Raw genomic sequence first — 16,872 nt, forward strand, 5'->3', positions numbered from 1 at the left:
CAGGTCGTGAGGTCGTGGGTTTGAGCATCTGGCTCTGTGCTGACCGCTCAGAGCCCGGAGCCTGCTTCGGATTCTGTGTCTCCCTCTCTCTCTGCCCCTCCCCCACTCACGCCCTGTCTCTCTCTCAAAAATAAATAAAAACATTTAAAAAAATTAAAAGCGTTGAACAACGTGTCCAGTGTGCACGTTCAGCCCAGCAGCCTAGCTGAGGGCCCAGCCGACAGCCACCGTTGATGAGCCGACATATGAGCGACTCCAGCCCAACCATCATCTGACTCCATGAAAGAGCCTGAAATAAGAAACTCCAGCTGAGCCCAGGCAACGTCCAGAACCGTAAGAGATGATAACACGGTGACTGCTGTTGTTTTAAGCCACTGTTTGGAAATAATTCATGACACAGCAATAGATACCCAATACGCCACGTGTGACCAAATGTAGAAGCCATAGGAATAAAGAACTTGTGCATTAAAAATAATCAATAAAATCAGGGGCACCTGGGTGGCTCAGTCGGTTAAGTGTCCAGTTCTTGATCTCTGCTCAAGTCACGATCTCACGTTTTGTAAGATCAAGCCCCGCATCGGGCTCTGTGCCGACAGTGCAAAGCCCGCTTGGGATTCTTTCTTTCTCCCTCTCTTTCTGCCTCTCCCCTGCTCTTTCTCTCAGTCTCTCTCTCTCTCTCTCAAAGTAAATAAATAAATAATATAATTATAAATAATATAATATAAATAATATATATATAAATATATATAAATATTATATATATTATATATAAAGTATATATATTATATATATTATATTTATTTATATAAATATATAAATAATATAAATATAAATAATAATATAGTTATATATAATTATATATATATAAATATAATATAATTAATAATAATAATAATAACAATTAACGAAATCAAAAGACTAATACAAACTGGGACAAAGACCGTATTTGCAACTCATATTACAGACAGAGGGCTAATTTCCTTATTGGACAATACAGTGCCTGTAAATCACTCAGGGAAAGATGCCCAGCTTATCTGCATAGGCAAAGGATACAAATAGTTTATAGAAAAGGAAATGGCTTCAAATGTGTGGGAAAGTATCATTTTAAAAAATAACACCCTGGAGAGATAGGTGCTTTTGTACATTGCTGGTAGGAGGATATATTGAACAACTGTGAAAAGCATTTTATTAGAATCTGTCAAAAGTTATAGTGCATCTATTTTCTGACCCAGCAGTTTTGCTTCTAGGGATTTATCCTACAGCTGTATTTATACATGCACAAGATGACATCTGCCAAAGGTTGTGCCTTGTGGCATTGTGACAGCGAAAGGTGGGAAACAACCCAACTGTCCTTTAATAGGGGATTCTTCATTGTTTATGGTTCACTCCCACAGTGCAGTACTCTGCATCAATAAAAAGAATGAGGCTTGACGTGTGCTGATGTGGAATGATCACCAAGCTCCACTGTTTGGTAAAAAACCAGGTGATGCAAAGTGTTTGCACGTGCGACCATTTCTGTGAAAGCATACGTGTGTTCTCGTAGACATTAAACACCTCTGGAAAGATGTGACTGCTTCTGGGGAGAGGAGAGACAGCTCCGCCTTATACCTTTGTGTGCCTTTGGGAATTTGCATCTTGTGCATTTGTGATCTATTCCAAAATTAAAGAAAACATTCATTTAAAAATAGTGCTTGAGTAACTGGTTAACCATCTGAGAACATTCAGGTGAGCCCCTCCTCAAACCATATGCAAATGTTCCAACACGTTCCAAAGAGATTCAAGAGTTTTTTTAATGTTTATTTATTTTTGAGAGAGAGACAGAGTGCGAGCAGCGGAGGGGCCGGGAGAGAGGGAGACACAGAATCCAAAGCAGGCTCTGAGCTGTCAACACAGAGCCTGGACACAAGGGCTCGAACCCACAAACCGGGAGATCATGACCTGAGCCGAAGTCAGACGCTTAACCGACTGAGCCACCCGGGTTCCCCCAAATGGATTCAAGATTTAAATGTAAAAGTGAAATCATAAAAGCCCTACAAAAACTCCTTTTGTTACTATCATTTTGAACTTCAGTGTGCTCTAAATCTCAGTCTCCCTGACAGAACTGTGGCCCTGCCTCTCTGTTGCCCAGGTGTCCCCTAGGCTACATCCCATGCTGGTGACTCTGAAACTATGGCTCCAGCCCCCACCTCTCCCTGACCTTCAGACTCCACCTCCCTCCTGGGCTCTTCCAAGGGAGTTCTCCTGAATGTAGCTACCTCTGTCTCCCCTCCCCAACCCTTACACCTCCTCCTGGATATCCATCAAAGTGACAGCCATCTCCAAGAGTCCCCCTAAGCCAATACCTTAGATGTAGCTCCCCACTCGCCCCCTTTACCTTCTGTTAGAGACTGAATGTTTGTGTCCCTCCACCCCATTTATATTTTGAAATCCTCATGCTCAATGTGATGGTATTAGGAGGTGAGGCCTTTGGGAGGATTAGGCCATGAGAGTGGAGCCCTCATGAATGGGATCAGTGCCCTTTTAAGAAAGACCCCAGACAGCTCCATTGCCTCTCCCACCGAATGAGGACGCGGCAAGAAGATGGCCATCTATGAATTAAGAAGCCCTCACCAGACAGTAAACCTGCCTGTGCCTTGACCTTGAGCTTCCAGCCTCTAGAACTGTATGAAATAAATGCCATTTAGGCCACCCAGTATATGGCATTTTGTTACAGCAGACCTAACAGATTAAGACACCCTCGCTACTCCCATCAGGCTGGCACAGTGCTTAAGAGCCTGGGTCTGGAGTTGGGATGCTGGGTCTTGAATCCAAGCCCAGCCTCCTAGTAGCTGTATGACATTAAGCCAATGATGTCACTGTTCTTGCCCTCGGCTTCCTCATCTGTGAAGTGGGAGAGTAATGGTATGCCGCACAGGGTGTTGCAACGTTTAAATTAGTGATCTACCACGTCCAGTGACCGGAACTTAATAAGAACCCCACCGATATTAGCTACTTGTTACACAATTAGTTTTCCCCAGTGAAACCCTCTCCTGCTCAGATCCTTCCTCTCTCTGCCACTTCACTGGTTCCCCCCTCAGGGATCTTCAGCGGCTCTGTGTTCCGGCTCACACCCACCACCCACTAACACTGGCTGAGTATCAGCTGGGTGCTCTCCCTCGGGGGAGGGGGCCCGTTCAGGTGTCATGCCCCCTCCTTCCCCTGGTGCGCAGGCAGTGTCCCCGCCCGTCCTGGTGTGGAGGAAGAGCTGGGCTCAGGTGCCATCATTGATTAACAGGCTGTGCTGTCGCCCAGAGGGCCTGGTCTGCGGACAGAAAAACACCTTGTTGTGTCAATGTTTGAAGTGTTTTAGAAATTGTCCTTGGAGTGGCCTAGCAGTGCAGATAATGGTCTCTGGGGTAAGACATTCATTAATGTGTTACTTAGGGAGATGGTCAGGGATCCAGATGACGCAGGGGGCCAACTCTGGCCTTTCCGGTGATTTGCTGTGTGACCCCAAGCTGGACACGTGACCTCTCTGTGCCTGTCTCTGTTTCCTATCTGGGCCCTGAGGGGGCAGAAATGGATTCAGGTAAAACTGGCGGGGAAGAGACTGCCAGGCGGGGCTTTTGTCCTCTGGGTGCTCCTAGGCCCGGCGCCCCCCTCCACTTGTCCTAAGTCTGGCTTCTGCAGCTACAGTTCTGACCAACTAACTACCAGCCTCAGGGCACCAGGGTGTGGGTTTCCCTGGACGTGTTACTATTTGTCAGGCACCCGCCACATGTGTTATATGCTGTGGTAACATTGGCACACGTGGTTCATCTCTTCCATGAGCCATGAGGTAGCACGACTATTAACCCCATCTCACAGACGAGGAAGCTGAAGCACACAGAGGTTTAATGACTTGTGGCTAGTGGGTGGCAGAGCTGGGATTTAAGCCCAGGCTTCAGAGCCTGAGCTCCTCACCTCTCCCCTCCACAGCCTCAGTACACGATGGACACCTAACACGGCCCAGGCGCCATGCAAACGGTGCTTGTTTAATGGTCACAGTAACCCTCAAAGGTAAGTGCTTGTTACCCCATTTTGTAGCTGAAGATACTGAGGCTTAGAAAGATGATGTGAGCTGACCAAGAGGACTCAGCTTGCCAGTCAGCAGTTGTCCGGCCTGCCAGGTGGCCCATGACCAATTAAACTCCCCCTCACAACTGTGGATTTCCTATGGGGAAATGCACCAGGTTTTAAAGAGGCCATGCCTGGACTCACACCGCCCTGGTCCAGCCTCCCGAGTATAGAAGACACAGGCCTGGATCAGAGCTCATCTGTGACCAAAGGCCTCTGTCTGGAACAGTGTGACCATAATGGAAGAGACCTAGCAAGGACAGTCAGGCTCTGGGAATCAGGATGGTCCCTGACTGCATCTCCCTCTCGGGACAGACACACTCCGACAGCTATAGGCATCCTGACAGACATCCACACACACTCACACAGGACTCTCCCCTGGATGCCCCTTTACCCACCCCAACTCCCAACTCCAGACACACCTTCCAGTCCCTGGGCCTCCGCCGCAGTGAGTGCTCAGAGGGAGGCCCTGGGGACCAAGCACCAAGGCCCGCCAGAACAAGTCCCAGTACCACCAGGGCTTGGTCACGCGCACACAGTTTCACGAGGCTCATACTTGGGGGCCCACAGTTACACCCCATAAAAAGTCACACTGTCACTGCCACTCCCTGAACACGCACAGCCCCCACTGGCGGCCCATCGGGTCCCTTCTCCCACCCCTGCTCGCTGTGCAATATCCCCCCCACTCACCCCTCCTGAGTCCTCTACCCCCACTCCTCCTACCTCCCTGTATCTCCCTCGCCCGCCCGCCCAGGCCCCGCCCCACCCCGCCCCCTCCGAGGCCCCGCCCCGTCTCTCGTCAAGTCCCGCTTCCGTCCGGCGGTCCGGCGGTCCCGGTCAGCGTCGCGCGGCTGCTAGGTGGATGAACCCAGTGAGACTCATGAAGGTGTTCGTCACCCGCAGGATCCCCCCCGAGGGCTGGGCCGCTCTCGCCCGCGCCGCAGAGTAAGAACCCCGCGCCCCCGCGGCACGCCGAGTCCCCGGGCCGGGGCTGGGGGTGGTGTCGGGGAAGGGGCTGCGGAGCCCGGGACCTCCCCCCCGGATCTCCAGCACCCCGCACCCAGGGTGACTCAGCGTCTCTAGGCGCGCCCGGGCGGGCTTGGGGCGGCCTCCTGACCCCCCACTTGTATTTGGTGCGGAGGACCGGGGGCGGGGGGGGGGCGGGGGGGCAGGGGCCAGGGGGAGCTAGGACCCTGCGCTTGCCGGACTTCCCAAGCTGTGCCGGGCGGGGCCGGTCGTGGAGTTTGGGGAGGCTTAAAAAAAGTTCTCTATGGCCTAGCCTTGTCTGAGCCTGTTGCAGTGACGCTAGACCCTGCAATTCCCATGCACGTGCAGTGCGGGTGAAGGGAAAGGCCTGGGGAGAGGGGAGGCCGCCTGTGACGCAAGATCCAGGCTGTTGAAACTTGACCCTAGCAGGGTCAGGGACCTTAGCAGTCACTGGCCTGGTCTCTTTGGACAGTTGGCAGAGGCCTTTCCTGACCCTTAAATTGAAGATTGCATGCCAGTTTTTCAGGTGTTTCCTATGCATAAACTCAATCCTTGCAACACTGTAGAGTTGGTACTGTAATTCCTGTTTTACAGATAAGAAAACTGGGAGAGGTTAAGTGCCTCACCCAAAGTCACACTGCTCTGGTGCGGTGAGCTGGGATTTGAACTCAGCTCTGCCTTACTGTACTCTGTCATACAGGTCTGCCCTGCCAGTGTCAGGCAGGGAGAAGGTGGGACCCAGTGACATGTGAAAATGAGATTTATTTATTTTGTTCAGTGCAACAAAAGCTTTGCTGGGGACCTGTCAAGGACCCAGCACTGAGCAGGAATGGGGGGAGGCAGAAGCAACAATGGTGGTAATGGCCGTAGACCACACAGCTCAGCACTGGGTGCCATGACCATGGAGAGGAGGGTGAAAGGTGGCCTATGCCGGGGCTTGGCCTGGCAGCAGGGTGTTCTGGGAGGTTCAGCAGCCCTCCCATGTCTTGCCATACTTGATGGCTGCACCGAATTAAATGGCAAGGACTGGGAGGCTGGGTAGCACCACTGGGAACACATCCACGGCCCACGAGCTGCCGTGGGAGTGTGCCCTAAAACCCCTCCGCGCTGCATCGCTTTGCTCTTGTCCTTCCTGGCAGAGTACAAGTAGGAGACTTTTTCGCTGCATGGATTCCCAGGACAGGACGTTCAAGCCTCACGTGGTGCCGGCCCACCCCACCCCCGCCTCGCCAAGAGGCCGGTGAGGGTGATAAAGCTCTTCCCTGCTTTGAGCTGAGAGCTGTCCCCGTGACTTTCTCCTTTCAGTCTAGGCTCTTGTCAGCCCTCGGTGGCCTCTACTCTGTGACAGCCCTTTACCCTCAGCCACCCTTTGGAGACAGTTCTGAGGGCGCCACACACCTGACCCTGACTCTCCTCGGCCAGCCCCAGGCAGCCCGAGGCCAGAGTGAGCAGAAGGCTCTTTGAAAGGGAGCCGCAGCCCTGGGAGGCCTTTGGGAGCCTGGGGGCCTCTGGGGGCTCCCCTGCTTCTGAGAGGCCTTTCTTTGGTCTTCAGCTGCCAGGTGGAGCACTGGGACTCAGATGAGCCAATCCCCGACAAGGAGCTGGAGCGAGGTGTGGCCGGGGCCCACGGCCTACTCTGTCTCCTCACTGACCTCGTGGACAAGAGGCTCCTGGATGCCGCAGGTGTGTGCACTCTGGGGAGGATTCCAAGGGTGTGTTGGCCCCGCAGGGCACCCGATCTGCTGCGGCTGGCTTCCCACACAGGTCTGCAGCCACCTCTCTGAGTTCTGAAGGCATTCGCTGCTGTGCTAGGCCAGAGGGAACCGTTGTGTGTGGCTCCCTCTGGCCCAGGCATTGCTCCTCTCCTGGCTGGGACTCAGGGCCCTCATCCAGCCCTGCCACAGCCTTGCTTTACGATCTCGAGAAAGGCCCTGTCCCTTCTGGGCTCATTTGTATCCTGTGGGAGGTACCATCTCAGTGCCAAGCTCCAGCAGGTGCCCAGGATGTGTTAACCCCAGACACAGGTCTCAGCCCTGGGCCAGGTAAATGTCAGCCTATGTAGTTTTGAGGAAAGGTTCAGACTCAGAGGCTGTTGGATGGGAGGAGGCCCTCACGAATCAGTGCTGAGTCAGTCCGTGCCCCAGCTTTTCCCTGCAGCTCTCTGGTGCCCTGCCCTGTGGAGAGGGTGTGAGAGGGTCACACCGCAGCCACTTCTCAGTGGATGCCTCAGAAGTGTCCACAGCAGGGCCCAGGTGTGGTCAGTGGAGACTGGAGGATTCACTGGGGGAACAGTCCAGTGGGTAAGAGTGGAGGCCTTCGTGTCAGAAGCCCCTGGGTAAACCCCAGCTCTGCCACGTGGCAGCTTGTGACTGGGGCAGGCCCCTTCACGTCCCTGAGCCACCACTGAGCAGTCAAGGAGGATTGTCAAATCTGTTGAGTAAGACTGTTCAGAATTTTAAGTAAGGAACCGAGATGTCAGCCTTTCCTCTTATCCTAAGAAAATAATAATAAGCAGATGGCCCTGTGATATCTCCAGTGTTGTGGCTTTGAATCCCGTGAGGAAAGATACAGATGATGCTTTTTCTGCACAACAGGAGCCAATCTCAAAGTCATCAGCACAATGTCCGTGGGCGTTGACCACCTGGCTTTGGACGAAATCAAGAAGCGGTAAACGCAGCTTGCACATTTGGCGGGGGCCGGGGTGAGGGCTGACCCCCAGAGCCGGAAGGGGAGCAGAATATTTATTTGCTCATATCCTTCCAACCCTTCGGTGGGGATATGAGGTGGCCGACGATAAAATCTGTGCACGGAGCACGGGTCAGTTACGATAAGCCCGAATGGTCAGGAACGGCAGGTAACATCCGCGAGGTAGCACCCTTTCTTACTCAGCGTGGTTTTTGACCCTCACAACAACCCCTTGCAGTAGAAGAGGCTGGTATTCTTCCTTCCCTCTTGAGACGAGGAGATTCGGAAAGGCCAAGTAGTCATCTGCCCCAGACTCCGGGCCCTGATCTTCCATCTTCGTGTCCCTCCCCCAGTGGGAGACCAGGGGAAGGAGGGCTGACTGTTCCTGAGGGCCCGTTTACGACTCGGAGCTTCCCGGTGGGCAGCACAGAAAGGGAGCAGAGCAGCAATTTGGAGATGCCCCAGAGGTAGAAACTGCTGAAGGTGCTTGAGGCCTGTGTTGCCACCAGATCTTTGCTTCATAGTGGCATCCGCGTGGGCTACACCCCAGATGTCCTGACAGACGCCACGGCAGAACTCGCTGTCTCCCTGCTGCTCACCACCTGTCGCCGCTTGCCAGAAGCCATCGAGGAAGTGAGGAAGTGAGTGAACCCCTAAGGGGAAAGTTGGCTCTGCTCAGGAGCTGGTTCCTAAGCACCCAGTGTCACCCAGGCCCCGATGTGGTCCCCGCCCCCAGCCGTGTCCCATCTACCGGGGGGGAACAGACTCGGCCAACACCCTGAAGTACAGGGCAGAGCTGAAGAGAAATGTGGGGGAATCGTGGCACGGAAGGGAAATCGTGAGAGGGGAGGATAAGGGAGGGACAGATCAGCTGTGCCTGGTTGGCGAGGAATAGGGGCAGGGGTGTGGATCAGAGGCTTCACACAAGAAGTGGCGTCCTCTTGAGCACTTAGAGGGACAGGTCCACCATCCTTGCTCGTGATGCAGGACTCCCAAAAGCTCTGAAGCTGGAGGTTATTTCATAAGCCTTTTGGTAGCAAAACCTGACTGGACATGACAGGAGGCTGTTAATGATTTTTATTTTTCTCACTCAGTGTAAACATTCATGTTTTTATTTTTTTTTAATTTTTTTAAAGTTTATTTATTGTGAGAGAGAGAGAGCACAAGCAGTGGAGGGGCAGAGAGGGAGAGAGAAAATCCTAAGCAGGCTCCACACTGTCAGCGCAGGGCCGGACGCAGGGCTTGGTCTCACGAACCATGAGATCACGACCTGAGCTGAAATCCAGGGTCAGACGCTTAACCGACTGAGCCACCCAGGCGCCACAACACTCATCATGTTTTGCTGCAGATACACCGATGTGTTTGATCGTGAGCTGAGGGTGTTGTGTAGAATGTTGCACACGCACCAGACAGCCTTTCTGAAAACTGAAAGTTCAAAACCCTGGCCTGAAGGTTTCGGGTCAGGGACTTGTGTCTGCGTGTCCAGAGTTGGGGCAGGCATTCCAGCTGCAGGGAGGCCAGCAGGCATGCAGATGCAGGGCCCCAGGGGTGCAGCTGGGGCGGAGGCAGCAGGCGGCTGAGGAGACACAGTGCTTGCACGTCCCGCTCACATCCTGCTCACATCCTGCTCACCCTACTATCCAGGGAGTCGGCATCTTATCAGAAGTGGCTCAAGGCAGGCGCCATCCCCCTGTACACCCAGGGCAAGGGCGGGGAGCAGCTATGGCTTTACTTTGTGTTGCTTCCCTGGGGTGCTGAGAATTCTGGTTTTGGAATCCCAGCTCCCGAATTTGCAACCTGCTGCTTCTACCTCTGCCCTGGCTGGATGACCTTGGGGCACCCTTTCTGGTCTCAGTTTCTCCATCTGAAAAATGGGACAAGGACTTCTAAGACCCCTTCCAGGCCTTGGATTCTGTGTCCCCAGTGGCTTTATCTTTTTAAAAAAATTTTTCATGTTTATTTAGTTTTGAGAGAGAGAGCATGCATGCACACAAGTATACAAGCAGGGGAGGGGCAGAGGGAGGGGAAGACACAGAATTGGAAGCAGGCTCCAGGCTCTGGGCTGTCAGTGTAGAGCCCGATGTGGGGCTCGAACCCACGAACTGTGAGATCATGACCTGAGCTGAAGCCGGACGCTTAACCGACTGAGCCACCCAGGTGCCCCACCCCCAGTGGCTTTAAAGAAAGAGTCTTTTCGGCTGCTTATCCAAAGTGCTGAGTGGCTATGGGTGTAATTCATGCTACTGTGTGTCCTTTGACCTGGAGAGAAGGATCTTCTCCCCCTGGGGGTTCTGGGTCTGTGAGTTCGCAGTGAGCCCTCATCTTTGCCCAAGGCGGGGTCCTCTTACCCACCCCTCCTCTCCTCACAGCGGTGGCTGGACCTCGTGGAAACCCCTGTGGATGTGTGGCTATGGACTCACGCAGAGCACTGTCGGCATCATCGGGCTGGGGCGCATAGGTGAGGTTCCCACCTACCCACTTGTCCACTCCAGCAACCTTGGCTTGGCTTGAGTCTTTGGCGCCCTGTGTCTAGAAGTTGACAGTCCTTTGGAAAGGGTGGCCATAACTGGCTGTTCCCAGCGCACTTTGCATTCAGAAGGAACATCTAATGAACAGACACAGATTTGTAAAACACAGGCAAAAACAAAAAACAGAAGAAACAAAAACAGGAGTTTGTTAAGAACTCGCTAGGTGATAGAAGCAAGCTGTAAGCGTCAGGCTTCTGTACGATGACAGCTCCATGCAGAACAGACGAAGGCGACAATGACGACGACGGCGGGGTTGGGGCCTCTAGGAGGGTTTCTTGTGGGACAGCTCGCACTCCCCCAGGCCTGTCTGGAAGGCATTTGACTCATAAAGTTTTAACTCAGGAACCAGACGGTCCAGTGGGCCGAGCTTTACCTGTGAGTCTGCAGACGCGACAGAGCTGTTTTCTTCCAGTGGCTCCTGCTTGGAGAAATCTGGCATGAAGGCTTGTGCTCAGCCAGACAGGCAGCTGTCACTGGTTCTCTGGCATCTGCCTGGCACAGAGGTGAGGGTGAGGATGGAGTTGGAAGAACCCACCAACTTTGGGGCACTTTCTGATTCTGAAAATCCAGCAGCCCAAGTAGCAGCTCATGTAAAGATGTCTTAAAGATTTGGGGCGATTTGGCAGTTGGGCGGTGCCACCGAGAAGTCATAAGAGGTCTTGGGCTATGTTAACAGAAGCAGGGGTCCAGAGGAAGGGAGGGGACCGCTCAGGCCACTCCTGGGATGCCAGGTCCAGTTCTCAGGGAAGGTTAGCAGGGGACCAGGACCATGTGAGGACAGCATAAGCCAGCCACAGCCTCAGAGGAGCTGTGGGGCTGCCTCCAGATCTCTGTCCCCCTGGGGGCAGTGTGGGCTGGCTGGGGGCTGGTTCACGGGGCAGGACCAGTTCATGTGGGGAGCTGATGAAAGGGCCAACCTCCCAGGGGCTCCCTGGCCCTGGAGCTGTTGGGTGCTGCTCCTGCCCTCTCAGGGGTTGGGGACAAGCCAGGACACTCTTTGCCTCCAGGTCAGGCCATCGCTCGACGTCTGAAGCCATTCGGCATCCAGAAATTTCTATACACAGGGCGCCAGCCCCGGCCTCAGGAAGCAGCAGAATTCCAGGCCGAGTTTGGTAAGTATAGCCTTGGTTTCCATAGGAGCCCTATCTGCACCCGTCTGGGGGGGGGGGGGGGGGTCTGTTCCTGTAGTGGCAGCATTTTGGGGGCAGAGTGTGGGAGCTCCAGGTGTGTCTAGGGCCTGTGGTGTCCCTCAGGTGCTATCTGATCTGCTTGCCTCTGGACACAGGCCTGGTGAGAGAGCACAGGGACTTATCCGGGCCACACAGTGAGTTCTCTTCATGCCAGAACTCTCCAGGAACACTTTCAGAGTTCCTTGTCACCACTGGCCATGTCTGGGCCAAGCAGCAGGATGGTGACAGATGTAAGGAATTGCTGGGAACTCTCACTCACTTTTTCTTAATAAACTGGTGAGCCCCGTCCCCCAGCCTGTGTCCGGTGGATGCAGCCCCTTGGCAGGTACATAGCTCGGTGAACAGAGGGCAGTTGGATTTTAGCCATTCCTCACCCCCTTGGCACACTGGGCCTTGAAGGTGGTAAAAGCCAGAGGCACCCAGGTCCCACTGTGTGACCTCGACAAGCTCCTGCCCCTCTCTGGCCTCAGTTTCCCCATCTGTGAGACCAGGGGCTGGATGAATGCTGTAATACACCAGGATCCCACCAGTGGCTGTCGACTTTATACAGTTATCAGAGGTGTTCAGGTAGAGACAAGGCCTTCAGGAAGCTTCTTGGGAGTTCCCAATTCTGGAGAAGGAAGCGAGGACCAGTTCTGGTCTCCCACCCTTCTGCCGTCTCCACCCTGGGACCCGGCGTCTGATGGAGCCCTGCTCTCCCCCAGTGTCCACCCCCAAGCTGGCCGCCGAGTCCGATTTCATCATTGTGGCCTGCTCCTTAACACCTGCAACCAAGGGACTCTGCAACAAGGACTTCTTCCAGCAGATGAAAAAGACAGCCGTGTTTGTCAACATCAGCAGGTATGCCGAGGCCGTCTAACCTCCCTGGGGCGCCAAGCGAGCCTGGAGAGGGGCTGCCCCTGCTGCTGTGATCCAAGGTTTTCCTCCCCGTAGGCTGTCGATGAGACCACAGGTGCAGCTTGCCACTCCATGAACCAACCCACCAGCCACTCAGAAGTAAGTAAAGGCCACAAGAGAGTGCCCCAGGCTGGGAGGAAGAACAGCATGCTGGTTGGAGCAGGCCTGGCATGCCTGGTTCCCAGCAGCACCCCGAGCCTTGCTCAGGGCTGGGCACAGGTGGTGTTGGTTCAGAGAGTGGAGGCCTGATAGCGGCGAGGAACTAGGTACTCTTGGGCAGCCCGTGTTCTCTACCACAAAGAGTTGGACGTAACGATCTTAACAGCCCTTCAGAGGCTGATCACCCACAACACGGAGCCTAGGTCTGCCCGTCTGAGGCAGTGACGGTTTGAACCTTTGTGCTTGGGAACATAGACCCAGACCCAGTTTATTGTGGTTCGTCACAGTGTCCCCAGGGTGCCTTCAGGCCACTGGGCATGTGGGGGCAGACCTTCCCTCTCTGTCACTCCATCCCCTTCCCAGATGGTGCCCTTTGAACCTGCTTAAGTCAGGGGCGCCTGGGTGGCTCGGTCGGTTAAGCGTCCAACTTTGGCTCAGGTCATGATCTCACGGTCCGTGAGTTTGAGCCCCGCGTCGGGCTCTGTGCTGACAGCTCAGAGCCTGGAGCCTGTTTCAGATTCTGTGTCTCCCTCTCTCTCTGCCCCTCCCCTGCTCATGCTCTGTCTCTATCTGTCTCAAAAATAAATAAATGTTAAAAAAAAATTTTTTTTTTTGAATGAACCCGCTTAAGTCAGTTTGGAGGCAAATAAAGGCAAAGGGAGGGCTTTCATGAGGCCCCCCTCAGGGCTCCCCACTGCAGAGGCCCCTGTAATTCTTAACGTTCAGCCACAAAGGAGGTGACCTGGAGGGGAGCGGGACCTGCAGGAACACAGGGCTCATGCTGATGGCTGACAGCGTCCCAGCTTCCATTCACTGAGCACCTGCACGTACCCAATACCACGCGGGGGGCTGCGTTCTTTCTTACTGCACGGACACTGCTTCGTGTGCAGTCTAAGCGTCTAGCCCACAATTTCTTTACTTCGGTGGCCCGGTCACGGGGGGAAGGCTGCCCGCATGGGTGGATGTAGTGAGGAGTATCCTTGCGTCTCTGCCCGCAGTAGGCATGTGCCCACCAGCATGCTGCAGTGGTTCTCAGCGGGCGCTCCGGGGGCCAGCCAGATCACAAACACCTGGACGGGGCCCCACAGGAATGCCGATGCCGGGCCCTGTCCCTGCAGCGGTGGGTCAGTACGCACACCTGGGGATGGCTGTGCTCTCCCTGTCTTCCAGAGGAGCGTGACACGCTTGCCCGAGGTCACACGGCTGCAAAGGGATAGGCCTGGGCCTCTCAGTAGTACTGCAGAGACTTACTGTAAGGAAGTGTCTTGTCAGGCTTCCTCCTTTAAACGTCGGTGCCGAGGGTGCCTGGTCAGTGGGAAAATGTGTCCTGTGGGTGGTTCTGCCATAAAGGAGGCCTGGGTGGAGGAAGCTCCGGGGCACCCACGTCACCACTGTCATTCGCAGGGGAGACGTGGTGAACCAGGACGACCTGTATCAGGCCTTGGCTGGCGGGCAGATTGCTGCTGCTGGACTGGATGTGACGACCCCAGAACCGCTGCCGACAAACCACCCTCTCCTGACTCTGAAGAACTGTGGTGAGAACGGCGATTTCCCAATGCGAAGTCACGTAGGACCCCAGGAGAGATAGGGGTGGTCTGGAGGTGCTGCGTGCAAAGCCGCCGTGAGCAGTACCGAGCGCAGAGGGACACGCCCCGGACCACGTGTTTTATGCTGCTGGTGACACTGGCACATAGTGACGAGGGGAGGGCCTCTTGGGCATGTGCATCTAGGTCTCTGTCCCTAAAGGAGTGAGTCTAGGTGGTGGGGTGGGGGGTGGACTTGTTGAAAAGAAGGGTGTGACTGCGTGTCTTCCATCCATAGCTTGCGTGGGTAAGACCCGTTACTATACACTGCCGTGACCAGTGCAAGGGTGAGAAACTGAAAGCGTAATTGCAATTCTGATATTTGTAACTCGTGCCAGTCTCTCGGCTCCAAACCTACCCTTGGATATTCTGCTTTCGTGATGCGGCGGCTGGAACGCCACACACCCCGTTTCTGCTGGGCCCGCCAGCCGGGAGGTGGCAGGACCTGGCTTCCTCCTGCCTTCCCGCGTGTCTGTCTCTGCTAGCAGCACGTGGCAACGCTTCCTGGCCAGCGGCAGCCGTCCTTGCGGTGGCCAGCGAATCTGGCTTGCAGTCTTCCCAGCATCGGCTTAGCCGCTGCACTGCCTCAGAGACGCAGGCCACAGAGGTTGAGTGGCAGGGCTAGAGGGGCCCTTCCTTCAGCGTCCTAAGTTTTACACGGTCCCACCCTCTCCCTGTCACCCCGCCCAGGGAGGTCAAGGCTTCTGCAGGTTGCCATCTGGGATACCTTAGTGCGGTGGTTCTTAAATCTCTACATTCCTCAGTCACCTGAAGGGACTGACCGAGCACAGGGTGCTGGGCCAAGGGCTTCTGCTCCAGGAGGTCTGGGGTGGGGCCTGAAAATACGCGCTTCTCATGTGCTCCCACACCAGTGCTCCTTTGAATGGAGGCTCAAAACAGGAGTTAAGGATTTTTAAAAGTTACATTGCACACACATCTAAAATGTGAAAGACACATGTGTGCGTTTTGATAAAAGTCCATCTTCTGCTTGTCCTTCATCTCAGTCAACTAGTGCATAAGCTCAGCCCGTGCAACATTCCTTTCCGAGCCTTTGAAAACTCGACAGGAGTCGGTGCAATGATCTCTAGAAACATAAAAGAGAAGATTTCAGCTGGGCTTTCTCCATGTCCGTCTCCTTGATTTTTGCTGACCATAGGGTTTTCTACATGTTCCATGATCTCTCCAGTCCTCTTGAAAAATCTGATCTCCACTTACATTAGCTTGAGTTAGATTTTGCTTTCTAAGAACCAAAATAATCCAATCCTGCATACCCGCTGAAGTCTTTAGAGATCTCATGTTACTTTTGTTCCTTAGCCTTGATTCTTCACCCTTCCCCATCTTGCTTGTTGTTTCTGTGTATCAGTATCTTTAAAAGTCAAATTGAATTGTGGGTGTATATTAAAAAAAAAATGGGAACCACGCTTTGAGAACTGCTGCCTCAGTGTTCTCTTTTTAGCCTCTCCAGTTCCCTTATACCTGGTTAACATTCTTTATAGTAGGTTCTGTCCAGGTAGCTGGCGTGGATTCTGTCTCCAGACTAATACAGAACTGTGGGGTCTAAGCCAGTCCCTGTCCTTTATTTACATTCTGGAATGGGAACCCAAAGAGAAGGTTCTTAGCTGCTTCCCCACAGGGAATGCTCTCATTATCGTAGCCCTTGGAAACCTGGCCCCGGCATCCACTCCAGGCTAAAAGGAGGAACGTTGGCTGTCATATCTGGGCTGTTGCCCACAGCTGAGACTGTCCCATCCTCGCAAGGCCCGGGAGTTCAGTTCAGTGCCCTGGGTGCTGCTTTTGAAAGGCATTCTTTGAGGACAAGTGACCTCACTTGCTCTGCGGTGGGTGGGGCCAGAGGGAGCCGGTCTGTCCACCGTTTCCTCTTCTAGTTAGTTGTGTACATGAGAAACCGTGTGGCACCACGTTCAGGGGCACGGGTGTGGATGGCCAGTGCTGAAACCCCCAAGCTGAATTGGCACCTCGTTTCACCATCTGATATCTGAAGGGCTGGGTCTGGATAGGCTCCAAGACCCCTTCTGGGTTCAACATCCTCAAATTTAGGATACACATCTCTTGCCACCCTCGCATCTGGGTTTCTGTAGCCTCGAGTCCCTATACCGTTACTCCGACAGCCCCACGGGAGTGCAGCACGTGAGAGTAGGCAAATCAAAGACCACTAAGGCAGGTCCTCTCTAGTCTTCTCACTGGCAACCCCTGGTAGGGAAAGCAGAGCCCGCTTTAAGGCTCTTGAAACACCCTTCTTACCTCCCTCTCCTCTGCTCCTTTCCAGTGATCCTACCCCACATTGGCAGTGCCACCTACGGAACCCGAAACACCATGTCCCTGTTGGCAGCTAACAACTTGCTGGCTGGACTGAGAGGGGAGCCGATGCCCAGTGAACTCAAGCTGTAGCCAGACAGGAGTCCCGGAGGGTCAGGAGGCCAGCGGTGCCCTTGGAGTCTGTCAGTGGGCGTAGGCTTCATTTGGGCCCACAGGACAGGAGCCAAGGGAGAAAGTCTGATCTGTTCCGATCCTGCGGAATGAAGACCAGGGCTGACACACGGGCTTGCCACTTTCGTGATTGGAATCGTCTGAGCCAAAAGTATGTGATCCTATTAAATGATGGTCTGAGACACTGTGTGGTCCTGTAACTGGGAGAAGCTAACCAGAGCACCTGCTTCCCTTTCTAAAATCAGGACATCTAGTGACCTGTGGGTTCCGCCCCGCCCCCAGCCCTCACCACCCACCCCC

The 16,872-nt window shown here is 54.0% G+C and overlaps 1 protein-coding gene across 3 annotated transcripts; it reads left to right on the top strand.

The window, feature by feature from the left end:
* Positions 1–4,890: 4,890 nt before the first annotated feature.
* GRHPR (glyoxylate and hydroxypyruvate reductase) lies at positions 4,891–16,754 on the top strand. 3 transcript variants are annotated; one of them, XM_049626633.1, is made up of 10 exons: positions 4,891–5,040; positions 6,635–6,765; positions 7,677–7,749; positions 8,292–8,408; positions 10,137–10,225; positions 11,303–11,407; positions 12,190–12,325; positions 13,946–14,076; positions 14,363–14,411; positions 16,412–16,505. In XM_049626633.1, the coding sequence occupies exons 1-9, from the start codon at positions 4,958–4,960 to the stop codon at positions 14,398–14,400; spliced, it is 903 nt and encodes a 300-aa protein (XP_049482590.1). In that variant the 5' UTR covers positions 4,891–4,957; the 3' UTR covers positions 14,401–14,411; positions 16,412–16,505. The 3 variants fall into 3 exon arrangements, with proteins under 3 accessions (XP_049482590.1, XP_049482595.1, XP_049482581.1); XM_049626624.1 differs by lacking the exon at positions 14,363–14,411 and having other exon boundaries at positions 4,899–5,040; positions 16,412–16,754; XM_049626638.1 differs by lacking the exons at positions 10,137–10,225; positions 14,363–14,411 and having other exon boundaries at positions 4,896–5,040; positions 16,412–16,754.
* The last annotated feature ends 118 nt before the right edge of the window (positions 16,755–16,872 follow it).

Source organism: Panthera uncia, chromosome D4, assembly GCF_023721935.1.
Source record: "Panthera uncia isolate 11264 chromosome D4, Puncia_PCG_1.0, whole genome shotgun sequence".
NCBI classification, from domain to species: domain Eukaryota; kingdom Metazoa; phylum Chordata; class Mammalia; order Carnivora; family Felidae; genus Panthera; species Panthera uncia.

Excerpts from the sequence above, each read along its gene's own strand:
- GRHPR (XM_049626624.1), top strand. The coding sequence starts at position 4,958 with ATGAACCCAGTGAGACTCATGAAGGTGTTCGTCACCCGCAGGATCCCC. Across the intron at positions 7,750-8,291 it reads TTGGACGAAATCAAGAAGCG|TGGCATCCGCGTGGGCTACA; the intron begins GTAAACGCAGCT and ends TTTGCTTCATAG. Across the intron at positions 14,077-16,411 it reads CCTGACTCTGAAGAACTGTG|TGATCCTACCCCACATTGGC; the intron begins GTGAGAACGGCG and ends GCTCCTTTCCAG.